General features: G+C 41.8%; 1 protein-coding gene across 1 annotated transcript in view; it reads left to right on the top strand.

Moving 5' to 3' along the window:
- The first annotated feature begins 2,794 nt into the window (after positions 1-2,794).
- The window catches only part of MTR (5-methyltetrahydrofolate-homocysteine methyltransferase), a 46,017-nt gene continuing 32,888 nt past the window's right edge, over positions 2,795-15,923 (top strand). Inside the window, exons 1-8 of the mRNA XM_065730013.1 lie at positions 2,795-2,822; positions 6,909-7,123; positions 8,837-8,926; positions 9,782-9,851; positions 10,407-10,499; positions 10,591-10,697; positions 11,946-12,005; positions 12,335-12,429. Coding sequence (XP_065586085.1) covers positions 2,795-2,822; positions 6,909-7,123; positions 8,837-8,926; positions 9,782-9,851; positions 10,407-10,499; positions 10,591-10,697; positions 11,946-12,005; positions 12,335-12,429 — 758 coding nt within the window. The remainder of the gene's footprint in view (positions 2,823-6,908; positions 7,124-8,836; positions 8,927-9,781; positions 9,852-10,406; positions 10,500-10,590; positions 10,698-11,945; positions 12,006-12,334; positions 12,430-15,923) is intronic.

Raw genomic sequence — 15,923 nt, 5'->3', positions numbered from 1 at the left:
ATTGAATTTCAGGGCACATATCTAGTTGATTTGCAGGCCTGACTGTACTTCTTATGAAGCTGAATTAAACATTGATTTAATCATAAAGCTGAGTTTCTATGTGTACTTGCATCACCATTGAAATGAGAGTTGATTTAAGTTTCTAGATCACACTGGACCCAAAGGGTTTTGTATCTTAAAATTTTACTTTTGAAATCTGAGAGTAAACATTTAGCCTACAGGATTAATTTACAGAAATGGCTCTTAATTAATTCTGAGTTGCCTCAAAAATTTCTAGTGAAGGGCCTGTTGTAATATGGCACATGCAGCAACACACCCTCCTTGCATCAGTCTTCACTTCTGAGACCAGCCCTCTGGAACCCCAGACTCTGAAGACCAGGAAGGAAATACAGAAAAAGGAAGATTTCCCTTGATGGAGGAGGCTTGTGTTTGAAATGATTTGGGCAAACTTAACTCTCACAAGTCCATGGGCCAGGATGGGGTAAACCTAAGAGTGCTGAGGGAACTGGCAGATGTTACTGCTAGGCCATTCTCCATCATCTTTGAGAGGTCACGGAAAATGGGAGGGATGCCTGAGGTCTGGAAGAAGTCCAGTGTCACTCCGATTTTCACAAAGGGCAAAGAGGAAACCAGGCAGGGGGGGACTAGATACTCTCTAGACGTCCCTTCCCACCCCTGTAATTCTGTGATTCTGTGATATACTTGTCAGCCTCACCAACATCCAAGGAAAGGTGACGGAACAGCTCACCCTGGAAACAATCTCTAAGTATGTGGAAGACAAGAAAGTTTTCGGGGTAGTCATCGCGGTTTCACCAAGGGGTAATCATGCTTAGCCATTCTGATAGCCTTCTATGATAGAACAATTGGCTGAGCAGAGGTTGGAAAAGCAGATGTCTACCTGGACTTCAGCAAAGCTTTTGGCAGTCTCCCATGACATCCTCATAGGTAAGCTCAGAAAATGTGGGTTAGATGAATGGGCAGTGGAGTGGATAGCAGGCCTCAGAGTGTTGTCATTGGCATCATCATTGGCACTGAGTCAGGTTGGAGGCCAGCAGCTATTGGTGCCTGTCATAGCTCTGTTCTGGGTCCAGTCTTGTTCAGCTTATTCACCAATGATCTCAGTGAAGGCACAGAGCGCACTCTCAGCAAGTTTGCTGATGATATCAAATTGGGTGGAGTGACTGGCACATCAGAGGGCTGTGCTGCCATTCAGAGAGACCATGATAGGATGGAGAAATGGGCAGAGGAGAACATCGTGAAGTTCAGCAAGGGCAAGTGCAAGTGCAAGGTTCTACTTCTGGGAAGGAAAAACCCTAGTACAGCTTAGGGGCTGACCTACTGAAAAGCCATCCTGCAAGCCTTGTAGAGAAGGACCTGAGTGTCCTGGTGGACAACAGGTTGACCGTAAGCCAGCAGTGTGCCCTTGCAGCTGAGAAGGCCACTGATATCCTGGGCTACATGGGAAGAGTGTTGCCAGCAGGCTAAGGGAAGGTTATCTTGCTCTGGTGAGGCCACATCTGGAGCACTGTGTCCAGTTCTGCACCCCACAGTACAAGAAAGACATGGAGCTCCTACAGCAAGTACAGTGAAGAGCTACAAAGATAAGCAAGGGGCTGAAACTGTGAGGAAAGGCGGAGAGAGCTGGGATCTTATTCATGCGTACAAATTACTTACAGGATGGGGCCAAGCTTTTTTTGTGGTGCCTGGCAACAGGACAGGAGGCAGTAAGCACAAACTGCAACACTGGGAGTTCTACCTTCACACAAGAGCACACTGTTTCACTGTGAGGGGGACTAAGCACTGGAGCAAGCTGCTCAGGTTGTAGATTCTCCTCTGGGGATATTCAAAACCCACCTGAATGTGATCCAGGGCAATGTGCACTAGGTGACCCTACCTGAAGCAGGAGGCGGAATAGATGATCCCAAGTGGCTCCTCCCAACCTCAACCAGTCTGAGATATCTGTGAAAAGCCTTCACAGTTAAAACACATAACTGAAGCTCAGACACCTAAAGAAACAATTCCTGTCCTGTTACACAGAATCAGTGGCCTCTGCATCTTCGCACACAGTACTTTGCTTGCTGAAGTTACTGAACCAACTGAAGAAAGCAGGACAGGATGGTCAACAGCCTATTTCATATACTTTTCTTGTTTTCAAGATGGAGTTAAAACTGTCTAGTTAAAATTCCAATGCCTTTTATAGTTACTACTGGCATTGGTTCTACTGATGCTTGTTCCCTTGTGGTTATTCCCTTCAGTTATTCTGGCTTGAATTTGAGCAGCAGTTCTCCTCAGTGTAACTTTGGAGGGGCTGATCTGAAGCAGGAACAGATCTACTTTCCTTCACGATGCAAGTCCTCAGATAGGAAGACAGATTTCTTGCCATGCAAGACAGGTTTGCTTCCTTAGTGCTGTGGCAGTCTTTAAGGGCGCTCCAAGCCCTCCTGACACGTTCCAGAGATGCTTTTCCAGCTTTCCCCAGCAGGGGGCAGCCCTGCTATTCAGCCCTGCAGTGATGTCTGCACAGCGCTATGAGGAGAGCCGGCTGGGAGGGTGGGACGCGTTTTCCCCATCCAATCCGCAGTTCAGGAGAGCCGAAGTGGAAAGCAAGCCAAGCATGCCGGCTTTTACCCCGTCTGCTGCAACAACAGCGGGCGTTGCCTCACCCCCGAAAGGCAGCAGGCTACGTCTAACGGCTGCAGCGGCCGCCCCACTCGGGGCGGGGCTCCCGCGTCAGGGGGTGGCGCGGCGGCCCCGCGGTCCGCGCTCCCCCGCTCGGCTGCGTCGCGCCGGCAGCATGGCGCGCGTGGGCGCGGACCCGCCGGGTAACGGGCGCGTGCGCTGTGCGGGGCGGGAAGCGGCGGCCGCGGGGGGGCCGGGGTGCGGGGCCGGGCACGTGTTGCTGCTTCTGCCGCTGCTCCGGCGGTGAGGCGGGGCTCCGAGCGGAGAGTCACCGCCGGAACAGCTCTGCCCGGTGGGGTCGGGTGCGCGCGGCTGCTCTGAGCGCTCAGTCCGGCCGCGTGGCGAGCGGGGGTGGCGGTGCCTCGGAAGGGGTGCGAGCCGACGTGTGTGCGCGGAGCTGACCCGCGCCGTCGGGATGCGGTCGGTCGGGAACAAGATTGAAGTCGTGGAAAGCAGAGCCCGCCTTCTGAGGCTGCTGCGTTGTGGCAAAGCGTGGGCGCGCTGCAGCTGTTCCTTGGTTCTAAGCCATAAGTTGCATTTCCTGGGTCAAAGAAGGTTTCAAAAGGAGTGGCGAAGTAAAATCTGTCCCAGGCAGCGCTTGGGGAGGGCATCATCCCCCTGCGGCGCCTTGAACGCCGTATTCAGTTTTGAGCCCCTCGCAGCAAGACATTAAAACCCTGGAGCATCTCCAGAGAAGGGCGGCAGAGCTGGTGAAGGGTCTGGAGCATAAGCCTTGTGCGGAGCAGCTGGAGGGGGCTGGGATTGTTTAGTCTGGAGAAGAGGATGCTCAGGTGAGGCTTAATCGCTCCCTACAGCTACTGAAAGGAGGTTCAGTATGGCTCTTTACCCAGGAAACAGTGACAGGACAAGAGGTAATGGCCTCAATTTGTGCCACGGGAAGTTCCTTAATAATTCTATAGTTTTGCGGTTTTAAATGCTTGAGAACAGTGGCTGTTGGAGGAAAGTCCTGTTTCGGATGGAAACAAAAGCTGCCTGCGGGATTGTTTGTGGGTCCACGCTGCACAGTCAGAAGGCAGTAGTTGATGATGAGTATGTTTGGCAGTGCAGCAAAGGATGCATGTTCTCCCTGGCTTTTCAAGAGCAGGGATTGCCACACAGTGAAATCCTGCTTGGTTAGAAAGGGTAACAAATAGGTTAGCAATAGGCTACTGCTGAGAACCTGTCTGCTGACTCTTGCTATGGTTCATGAAACTCAGTGCTGCCATTGGGCATCCAGCTGAGGAAGATTTAATTAATCAAGCAGCAAGTAATTATAAAGATGTCATCAGTTGTTTTTGGCAGGCTAATAGCAGGAGCATCCTTTCTAGCTGCTGTCTATGGTTGGTGTTTTTCTGTCTGCTACTTAATATATTTTTGTTTTGTTTTTAATGGTGAAGGAGCTGCCCTGAGATCTTTCTGAGTCCGTGTTGGTTTGTTGAATTATGGTACACAGTGTGCAGCTGCTCTGCTGCTGGTGAGGGCAGGACCTGGTCAATGTAGTGAACAGTGTTTTAAGTGTCTAAATCTTCTTAGTTCATGTTATTTCACAATAAAGTGATGAAACTTCTACTTTCACAATGTGGTTGATTATTTAAAACTTTGGAAGCAAATTGTAATCCTTTATTCCTTCCCAGGGACTTGTTGCCAGATGATTTTATACTAAGAATAAACTTATAACACAAGTGCATAAATAATAAAAAGTATCTTCTGAGAATGATAGCAGGCATAAAAAAAAATAAAGCTGATTAAAAGCTATCCTATGGGAAGTGTATTGTTCCCTTAGTGTATGCAAAAATTGTTGTGAGTTGCATTGGGATAAAGAAATGAAGGAACATCTTGTCTGATCTTGAGCTGTTGAGCTGCTGCATTTGGAAATTATAGGTTACAAATGCACAGAGCTTATAGCTTTTAGTCACAGAACAACTAGAAAATGGACAGCTATACTGGGTGACATCTGAAGTGTTGGGCAAAATTACTTGGTAACATCCAGAAGTGATAAAAAGTTGTTTTAGCTGATTTCAGTTCTTTCCAGACTAGTGATTCCCTTGTTCACGTGACACATCTGAATGGGAAGGGAATGAAATTTCCAAGGCTCACCAGTGATCATAAAATTAGTTTTTTGCCCTCAACTTCTGGCTGAGCAATTTGAGTTAGGAACAGGGCTTGTAAATAAAAGAAAATAATAATAAAAAGAGAACAACAGCAACCTGATTTCCTTTGCTGAGGAACATCTCTGAACATTTTTTTTCATTTATTCCGTAGCCAACTGTTGCATCCTGACTCTTCTGGAGAGGGGAATTATGAGAGTTGAATGAGGAGGATGGTTCTCAGTTTAGCAGAGCTGACTGCCAGCCTTGCTACTTTCCCAAGGGTAGAGTTCAGCACTTTCTAGCATGTCTTTTTACACTGATCCTGCCTGATTTCTGAGCTCTTTTTGGATTTGTCAGTAGACTTTATTTCTGACTTAAAAATTGCATTTGTCTGTGTGCCAGGGCATGTCTCAAAGCAGTGTGGGCTTCCTAATGGATGAGGAGTTGAATGTTACGCTTAGGAAGGATAGGTGAAATGGGTTCTAATGAACTTGAAGTTGAGCTATGCATTTGTAACACAAAGTCTGTCTGCCTCTGGCAGCCACCATCGTGATTCCCACTCTATTTCCTGCAACCTCTTTAAGATACTCCTGAAGAAGCACAAGTTTTACAAGCTTCAGAGTAGGGCTCTCTTCAGCACAAATTCAGCAGAAATCTGTGCTGCTGTGGGCAGAAAACAGGATACTAAAGTGGCATCTCTTCAGCTAAGCAAGCTGGAGGGAAAGCAGAGCAGACTGCATGAGGTGCAGGGCGCAAAACCAAAGGGATGAATGTCTTTGTACTTCACAGTGTGTGTGTGAGAGCAGCCACGGGAAGCAAAGGGGTATGAGGGGCATTGGCCTATGGCAAGGAGGAAGGGGAGGCTGTGATGGTGTGGCACAGCTGGTGAGGCTGCAGTGGTCTCCATGTTGTGTTGTTGACCTTGGGGTCACATTAAAGCTAAAGCAAGCTCTGATGTGCCTTGGGTTGCAGCTTTCTCAAAGCATGAGTTATATTTCATGTGTGTCTGCAGTGCAGGCATTTTTTCTGATGCAGTATTTGTTTTGAATTGAAAGCCTTTAGCTCAAGGATTGATTTTATTTTCATGAATAATTTGATAGTTTAATTTGAATAGGTTTAAGCTTTTGTACAAGAAGCTGTTAAGCCTTCCTGTTTGGTGTTCAAACTTTCAACATGAGAGTTAGTTGTTTTTTCCTTCTGGTATTTTAACTTTCCCTTTGATTGCTTCATACTTATTACAGAGCAAGTTTATTTGGAAGTTTCATTTGGCTTCTCTTTTTGGAAGAGATGATTTAGAGCTGTTCTTCTATGGTATTTCTATAAATGAAACCTTGTAATACCTGACACTGGGCCTCATCTTCTCTCCAGCATTATTTATTTTGAATGATACCAGTGTCAAAACAGAAGTTGCACTGCTAGAATTCAGAAGGGAAAAGTCGGGTCAGTTAGCAGGTACAATGATTATTAAGTACTCCTGTCTGTGAGTTGTAATGAGATATAAGGACATGCTTGCGTTTCAGAAATGTTTTTTACAAGTGCTTAAATGATAATACATAGTGAAAATGCAGAACAGGTATTTTCTCAAAGTGAGTAAGCACAAGCTGAAAGAGAGAGGAGAAAGAACTATGCCTCACTCGTCAACATGCTTGTAGAAAAACACATGGGGTCTTAAGAGCAAGAGTTGGGTTAATTAATCTTCTGTTATCATGGGGAAGAGAGAGGTTTTTTTTTAATGTGTTAGCTTATGGTTTTGATTTTTTTTGTATTACGTTTGAATTGGGCTTTCATTTCGATCTTAAAGAATTAGAATACTGCTTCTGGTGTAAGTTATCGCACTTCTCAGTGTTGGAAACCACTTTATATAAGTGTTTGATGTGTGCCCTTCTTGTACTCGTTTCTGCAGCCAGTGCTATGCAGATAACTGTACTGAGGTGAAGGATCAGTCGAGTCTAATTCTGTTTAGATATATGCAGCTGATGACACGACTAGAGCTCTAGGTGGAGTAAACCAAATAGTATTAGATTTCAGTATAGGATTAGTTATTTTATTCTCTTTCTTAAGTGAGAAGAGCTCAGGCTACTCAATTGCATAGGCAAGGAATTTCAAAGCTGCTTAAATACTAAATTTATTTTCTTTCAGCAGATACCAAGGGAAGTGTGGAGGATGAAATTGAATCAGTTCTGCGGGAGCGCATAATGATTTTGGATGGCGGCATGGGTACTATGATCCAGCAGCATGCTTTGTCAGAAGAAGATTTCCGTGGGCATGAATTTAAAGATCATTCCAAGCCTCTGAAAGGCAATAATGACCTTCTTAGCATAACTCAGCCTGAAATAATCTGTGACATACACAAGGTAGGTATTTCTGAGTTCTCTCTCTTGACAGTAGAAGCAAGCAGAATTTGGTCTCTTGTGTTCCCTGTAAGCTGCTGGCTCTACTATCTGTTTAGGAATTAGGGAATTGAGTGCTAGGCAGCCATGTGAAAAAGAATGAACAGATTTGACTGTTCTGGTTGCACGATCACAGCACTTGTGTCTTAGTTTTTAATGTCAGTGTTGTTTTGAGATTCTTTTTTGACTTATGTTGCTGCTATATTTCTGTTAATTGTAGATTGACCTATTTCACTATTCTTTCCTTCCCCCTCTTCAAACAGTAGGGAAAATGCATCTGAGTAGGACAAGTCCGAATTCTAGATGCATGTTCCTATAATTGCATATTAAAGCACTGTTAAATGTGGCAGCCTGGTGCAGACTCTCCATAGGGAGTTAGTGCTTTCCTATTGAGTATGTATGCTTCCATGTTGTTTTTTTTTCCTAGACTATGAAGTGTGTGGCCCAGAGAATAAAACAGCTTATATGTGATCATTAGGAAGTTGCAAACAAATTTTATTATTTCTGTGCCTTCGGTTTGACTTATATAAATAAATAAAACCAAACAAACCCTTCTTAAATGCTCTGTTTCTTGAATTGCATATTTCTGGGTCTTACTGTATTAATTTGAACATTTAAATAGCATCGGAACTAGTTGATACTCAGTTGAATCCTTACTTCCTTCTTTTCCAGACATTTATCAGAATGATTTGTATGTCATTGTTTGAAATCTTAATTGATGTATGTTTGCAAAACTTAGTATTTATTTTTTATTTTTATATTTACATTCTGTCAATCTTTGAATTTTAAGAAAGGCAAGTTGAAAAGAATCTTTGACCTATAAAAATTTTAGGAATAAATATTTGTAGATTGAATTCAGTCCCAAGACTGTCAACTGAGCCGTAATTGTGAACTTCGGAATTTCTGTAGACTGCTGTTAATCAGGAAAGCTGGTTTAACAGTTGAATTCCACAGAGTTATTAATGTTGGCAAGTGGCTTGTATAGTTGGATAATGTTCATGTCACCTAAGAGTTAACCTCATGGAGAAGGAAAGGAGGGAAACAATTGGAAGAGGTTATCAAAACGAAGGGTAGAATATAAAAAGGCATTTCAGTTGGCACTGATTTCAGTTTACTTCATTTGTAATGAGTCAGCCAAACTGCAGCAGAACACTTAATTATCTCATGAATATGGGCCGTTAGTTAAATATTAAATGTGATTTGCACAAAACTTAATTCTCCTAAGCTTATAGTCTGTCCCAGTGCTCTCTTGTGCTATAAAGCTCCCTTCATAACCTATAAATTTTCTAATCCTCTGCTGTCATTTAACTGTTGCCTTTCCCAAGTCTTCTCACAGCAGCCCGTAGTTGCTTACGGTGACTGGATAACTCCCTGCTGTGTCCCTGTGTGAAAACCCAAAATGTTCTTCAGGTGCTGAAATTAGTGGCTGGGGTGACTCACTAAATGTCAATAGAACGTGTGATTGACACTAAAACTCTGGAAGGTGATTATATAGATCACTTTTGTTGCTTTGGCCTTAAGAACTTGTTCTCCTTTGATTTAGGAGGTGATTTGTGACTTTGTTTTTTCAATGGAATGAGACAGAATAGTTGTGTTACCCAACTATCCATTCCAATGCCTCCATTCCTGCTCTTTGTTCTGAAGATTTTGGAGACTTCTTATTCTCATGTTTTTCAGGAATACTTGTTGTCAGGTGCTGACATCATTGAAACTAACACTTTCAGCAGCACTCGAGTTGCACAGGCTGACTATGGCCTTGAGCATTTGGTAAGAATTTTAAATTACTTTCACATTAAAAAGGTTTTTAATATTTTGGTTTTAGCAGCCAGAATTAACTTGTTTCCAGGGTCTAAAGACTGTTTATTGATTGCATGCTGTCTCTTGAGCCAGGTGGTAGGGCTGCAAGTCAGTTCTACTGCTCTGTACAATAGGAAGAAGATGATTATACTTGCTGTGTTTGACATTTGTGGTGTGCTACTTGCTAATGGAAGCACAGCCAATAACTGTCTGTCCTAGATTTTGTTTGAGCAGTAGTTCTCAGTTTTGTGAATATGATTGTTTTGCTTCAGAGCTTCCAAAGTGCCAAGTGCCACAGTGGAAATGTGTTATTTCCTGTTTGCACAGTTGACCCTCTGACCTAGATCTCTGTCACAGACGGGGTAGAGTTGTGCTTATGTTAATGTGGAATTGCTTTCAAGCTTGCATATATCATACCTATTCTGTGGTATGTGTTCTGAAAATCAAAGGGATTTGCAAAAGAAAGTAGTTATAAATGCTACTTGAATAAAAAGTGAGTTTAAAAGTAGGTTAATTTTATCCTCAAAGTTCTGTTCTTTAACTTCTGTTGACTCAGTAGGATTTAATTACTACCTTATGAAATTAAATGTTCTGATTTAGCAGCTGTAGGCTGACGCATGTGAGATGGGATCAGCCATGTATGCATCTCTCTTGCTGAGATGTATAAAGCTGTTCCTTTTGAGATTTTGTGACAGAACTTGCATGTTTGTGTGTCACAGTCTTCAAAGTGTATTGCAAGCTTTGGAATGGAGTTGTGTTTTTTTCAGGATATATTACGCTCTATTGAACTAGGGGTTTGTTTGCAATTTTCTGTTATTGTTCTAGGCATATAGATTAAACAGAATCTCTGCACAAGTGGCCAGAAAAGCAGCAGATGATGTTACTGCTGAGACAGGTAAACAGTATTTAAGTTCTTATTCATTTGTGGTTTTGACCTACCTTGCTACAGTCTTTGAAGTAATTCAAGCTGACCTGCTGATGCAGATGCAAATCTTACTGTTGTAATTCATCATGCGCAGTAAAAATGTAAGGTTTAAAGTGCGCTTTTAAAAAAAGAAACAACACTTTTTTCATTGTATGAATGCATGCCTGAACATCCATATTATGTTATCTAATAAAAAATGCCAGGATGGTTCTGTGCTGTGCATTTAGAGTAGTTGAGTGAAGCTTCATATGTCAAAGACAAATGATACTTCAGAGAAAAACAAATTGAGCCAGTATGTTGTGATTGTCTTTTGCATAGACGTTCTTCTGTCCTGGACATATGGATTGAACATTTTGGACAGAATTAAAACAGAAAAAGTTGTCTATGCTGGGTAATGTGCTAACAACACTCCTGATTTGGGAATACTTTGATAGTTCTTTATCCCTTGATCTTTTTTGTAACTTTGAGAAGGCCATTGTAGAACTGAAGGCGTTGTATTTTATTTTTTTCTGCATGTTGGTTTAGGAATTAAGAGATATGTTGCTGGATCAATGGGTCCAACAAACAGGACGCTCTCTGTGTCACCATCTGTGGAGAGACCAGATTACAGGAATATAAGTAAGTATTTATAACCATGAAGTTATTTAATTTAGGTGATAGTTTGAAAGAGATACCTCCAGATGAAATAAACGTAATTCCTGTTTTATAGCTTTTGATGAACTGGTTGAAGCCTATACAGAACAAGCCAAAGGACTTTTGGATGGAGGAGTGGATATCATGTTAGTGGAAACCATATTTGATACAGCCAATGCCAAGGTGAGGCTTGTGGGGAAAAAAAAAAATTGGTTATATAAATATTTAGTGTACTACTTAAGGAAATTCAACATTGTACTCGAAAGAGCTATCAGAACTGCTTGTTAAATACGTGACGAGACTTCAGTTGGTAGCTAACATGTAGAAAGTAAGGAAATGTTTTTTAATGATAAAACAGCGTTTTCCAGAATTCTTCTTCAAGCGTGTGCTGTTAATATCCTTCTAGCTATCTGTGCCAGCTGTTCTCTTATTCCCAGAAGCTGTGCTGTATTGCAAAACACCTCCAAATGCATTTGATGTTTTTGATTTTCAGTGTAAGCATGTCTGCTCTAAAGGATACTTGCACACTGGAGACGGGATGTCCAGTGTATCTGACTGTGGGAATGGGAAACCTTGCAAGGCGGTCTTGTTAAAATATATATATATTTTTTGAGGGAACTCTGACACTGCCTTTAGTTTTAGAAAATTAAATTTGGGACTAGAGGATTAGAAGGATGAAATAGGAGGGGTAAAATATTTCTTAAAATTATTCAGTGCAGTAATGGACTTGCTAGGGGGCTTAAAACTTGCAATTCTATGTAGCTAAATCAGACTGGATAAGCCTATAGCATTTCTTTAGGCTTTTGCCACAGGCTGATTAACATGTGAAGTGTTATGACTCATCCTTTGCAGATTTGACCAGTCATTGTGGAGTTTTGGCTAAGACTCTATAGTCTTAACACGGTGCTAAAGGAAGTTCATATTCACATGCAACATTCTTATCCTAAGTAGGCAAGCAGTTTTCAGGAACTTCAAGGGATCATGTCAGTCTTTCCTGTTAGAGTTTGTGACGGTCAAAATTCTTTGCAAACTATATGTCTAGATAGATTGAAGGGCAGAAAGTATGTATGAAGAGCAGTACATACAACTGTGCTTGGGGCAAGGGTTGTGCTGTAGACAGGAGGGAGAAGTACATGCTAATGTTATTTGGAGTTCAGAAATATCTTGGTGTCATTTGATTATCTCATGGTACTTCTTTTCTGCTTGTTACCAAAGTGTGTTTGAAAATCTAGAAGATAATAGAGATAAGGAAAAATCCTCTTGACTGTGGTGAGTTTACAGATGATACTGAGGTTGCAAGTTTCTTAAGCAGCCATTAAAAATAACTGAAAATATTAATAAAAATTAAAGCTAACCCAGACAAAAATCCTAACGAACTTGAAGAACTTGTCTAAACCACCATTAATATTTTTGCAACTTATTCTTCTCCAGGCAGCTCTTTTTGCACTCCACAAGTTGTTTGAGGAAGAATATGCTCCTCGACCCATATTTGTAAGTAATTTGTATAGTATTAATATTTTACATATATGTAAGCTAGATTTGTGAACTAGATGGAGGTAGTAGTTCTGAAATCTGACTTGAAATGAAGGAAATCAGTGGCTTGGAAAAGTACATTTTTGTGATTGTGAATAGAGAAGCTTTATCAAATCAGCCTTAGCTGTGTTCAGCTAATTAAAATAAGCCTAACCCTGCTTTGGTTGTCTCATCACTTTGAGTAGACCACAGACCCATCTTTTGTGATTTTTTTTAGGAGTTCAACATTTTAAATTCACGTTTTCATTGATGTAATTCTCCATTCTCTGTGTTCATTTGTTATTTAGGTTTCTGGAACCATTGTAGATAAGAGTGGGCGCACCCTCTCGGGCCAGACAGGAGAGGCATTTGTCATTAGTGTTTCACACAGTAAGCCACTTTGGTAAGGAAATGTATCTTTTTCTTATTAAGTCATTAATAGAATGTGATTCTTTCTTATTTTAACCCCTTGTTTATAGCAAAATGAAGGTCATGCTAACTGTTACCAGTTTTTATCACACATATTCTGTTGTGTTCTTATGGTTCCCTCAGCAGAAATGATGTTTCCAAAGAACTCTCAACTCTTAATTTTAAAACATTGCTGTGAATAATGTGGTGTTTTGTGTTTGCAGCAAACTGGGAATTGCAATATGGTCAGAGCATTTAAAAAAATTGTTCTGGCATCTCTTACTATCTGAGACTGTGCAAGGAACTAATCCCTAGTGGGCAGGGCTTGCATCCCTTTCTTAGAGGGAAACAGTGTAAGCTCAAAATGTCTCAGGATAAACTGAAAGACAAAATAGTGCTATTTCATTCCAGTGTTCTTTTTACTGAATTTTTACAAAATTGTTTATATTCACGAAGTGTTTTTCTCCAAGGTGTGCATTTGTTTTGAGAACTCCTGATGACATCACTGAACCTCTGTTATTTTCTATTGAGGCCAGAAGGAAAAAAAAATACTTGATTAATATTTGTGAAGATGCATACAATAGCAGATTTTGGTCATTGTTTGAGGTCTTGCATGCTAATTTGAATACTATTCCCAATTTCTCTAATCTTCTGTGTTTCTTGTTCTTTTCTACTTTTTCCTTGCTTCCTCTTGCTTCGTTACAATTTTTCTTTCTTTCAGGTTGGTTCTTACACAAATTTACAAAGAAAATAAATTTATTTTTCCTCATTTATTTTGACTTAAAATATGTAATTCAGTGTTAGCAGTGCATGCTATGCACATTGTGATAAGCCATTGTTTGTTTTTTACAACAAAATTCCAGTGAAAATGCGCAATCTGTCATCTCAGTGACTGCATTCACAGCTTTACTGACTGCCCTTGAGGCTTCACTTTCCCAGACCAGACGGTGCTCCAGAAGTAACATATGGAGCCTTTTGGAACAGAGTGATAGTTGACTCTTTCTGCTGAGCGTCACAGATTAGTGATATGTGCTTGGCATAAGTCTGTCTCGGATAAGATTGCTCGTAACTGTCTTCTCTCTGAAGAACAGAGAAGGGCACCAGAGCAGAAATTAAGGATTTGTTAAACTGTATTTCATAAAAGCTATCTTACATGTTTGAATGCTTGGGGCCTGTTTCTCATTTGTGCAAAGGCTGCTACACATCACTGTGGCAGAAGGCTCTTTAGTTGAGGGAGCAGATTGCATTTAACAGTTCATCTTTTTGGTTTGGTATAGAGTGTCTTCTGGGTTGGGGAAGAAGCTGATCAGGTGTAGTATCCTAGGGATCATGTTATACCTGTTTGCTTATTTCCGTTTTGGTTTTGTATTTCCTGTTCAGGATGTATTGTCATTTTGTCAGTTTGGATTCGGGCCCACCTAAAACACGTGTCCTCTGTGTTTAGTTGATAAATTAGTGGCTGAGAAATGCATGAGCTGTTATCTTAAGTGTTAAATGATGTGTAGCCCAATGCTTGCTGCAAAGGAAGCTCAGGTGTGGAATGATTGTGATGTTTCAGTTCTGTGATTATTTCTTCTGTGTTACTGCTGAGATATACTCTGAGTTCAGGGCTCTGATGTGGTGTTTATTCTAGTCCCAAGGACATTCTGCAGTCTTAGCTTTTGCAGGAGTTGGTGTATCACTTATGTGAAGAAATAAGCCAGGGAGGGAGACAGTTTTCAAGATGAGTTTGTTTGAGCAGCACTTTCAGTGCAGCATCTTTCAAGTTTTGCAGTACTTGTAGGATGGTTTCTAGAAATAAGGATCACAGTGAAAATGATCTCTTACGTACTTTCTGAAAGGTAAATTTTCATTTTTAACATAAATGTAGACATTTTGAGTAAAAACTGCATTTTTTATGTGTGTCTGGATGAAAGAAAACATGATTGTACCTTGTATGTTGGTAGAATTGTAGGAGCTTTAGTAGTGTAAGGAGACTTTGCTGTGATACTGTCTAGGTCACTAAGATATAAGATAATGTGTTGAGCACATTCAATTGCCTGAACTTATTGCTGCTCTGAGGTGTCTTGGGGGATGCACTCAGTGTCTTCCAAAGTTGGCATAATTTATACGTAATTTCTAAGCAGAATTATTGAGTTAGTGGCTTGAAGCAATTCTTGCTCTTCCAGCCATTTTCATACTTATTCATGTAGTACAACGTTCCTTTCCAGTCTGTTCTCATTGCACATCTTCTCTTTTGTATCTAGAAAATAGTCATGTTGCTGCAGTCTGAACTGAACTTGGCGAGGGATGTTAAAAGCAAGAAATGATTCTACAGGTACATAGGTCAAAAGAGAGAGGCCAAAGAGAGCATACCTCATCTGCTAAATGAGAATGGAGAACTGGCTACAACAGATTTGGAGAAGGCTGAGGTACTCAGTGAGTTCTTTGCCTCAGTCTTCACTGGCAGCCAGGATTCTCATATTCCTGAACCTCTAGGGGGAAGTGGGAAGCAAACACCTCCCCTCTGTAAGTGCAGAGATTGGTTCATGAGACTGAATATGTGCAGTTCTGTGGGGCTGGAAGACATGCACCCCAGGGTTCTAAGGGAGCTGGCTGTGTGGTTGGCAAGCCGCTCTCCATCATGTTTGAAAAAAGTCCCAGGGGGCTGGAGAAAGGGAAACATCACTCCCATTTACAAGAAAGGGAGGAAGGAGGACCTAGGGAACTATATGCTGGTGAGCCTCGCCAGATCATGGAACAGTTTCTCCTGGAAGAGACATTGAGGCACAAGGAACAAGTGGGTGATATGAGTCAGCCAGCATGGCTTCACCAAGGGAAGATCATACCTGACCGACCTGGTGGCCTTCTATGGTGGAGTGACAACACTGGTGAACAAAGAAAAAAGGCAACTGATGTCATCTACCTGGACTTCTGTGAGGCTGAATTTTAAAGGTGGACTATTTGATGGAAAAGGAATGGATTTGGAAGGTTGCAGTGAAAGGACTGTGGTCAGTGGCAGTATATCCAGGTGGAAGCCAGTAATGAGCAGTGTCGCCCAGAGGTCCATCTTGGGATCAGACTTTATGAGTGATGTAGATGGTGCGATTGAGTGCACCCTCGGCAAGTTTGATGATGACACCAAGCTGAGTGGTCTGGTTGATACAGTAGAAGGAAGAGATGCCATCCAGAGGGATCTTGATAAACTCAAAAGGTGGGCTTTTGTGAACCTACTGAGGTTCAGCAAAGCAAAGTGCGAGGTTTTGCACTTGGGTTGAGGTAATCCCAGATATGTATACAGACTGGGAGAAGAACTTTTTGAAAGTAGCCCTACTGAGTAGGACTTAAGAGTCCCGGTTTATGAAAAACTAAACATGAACTAGCAGTACATGCTTGCAGCCTCTAAGGCCAATGGTATCCTGGATTCCATCAGAAGAGTAGTGACCAGCAGACTGAGGGAGGTGATTGTCCCCTTCTCTGCTTTTGTGAGGCCTCAGCTGGAGTACTGTG

Source organism: Cyrtonyx montezumae, unplaced genomic scaffold (assembly GCF_038088225.1).
Source record: "Cyrtonyx montezumae isolate F1298 unplaced genomic scaffold, pur_monq_1.0 scaffold_0, whole genome shotgun sequence".
NCBI classification, from domain to species: Eukaryota; Metazoa; Chordata; class Aves; order Galliformes; family Odontophoridae; genus Cyrtonyx; species Cyrtonyx montezumae.
This window is presented reverse-complemented; position numbering and strand designations above follow the sequence as displayed.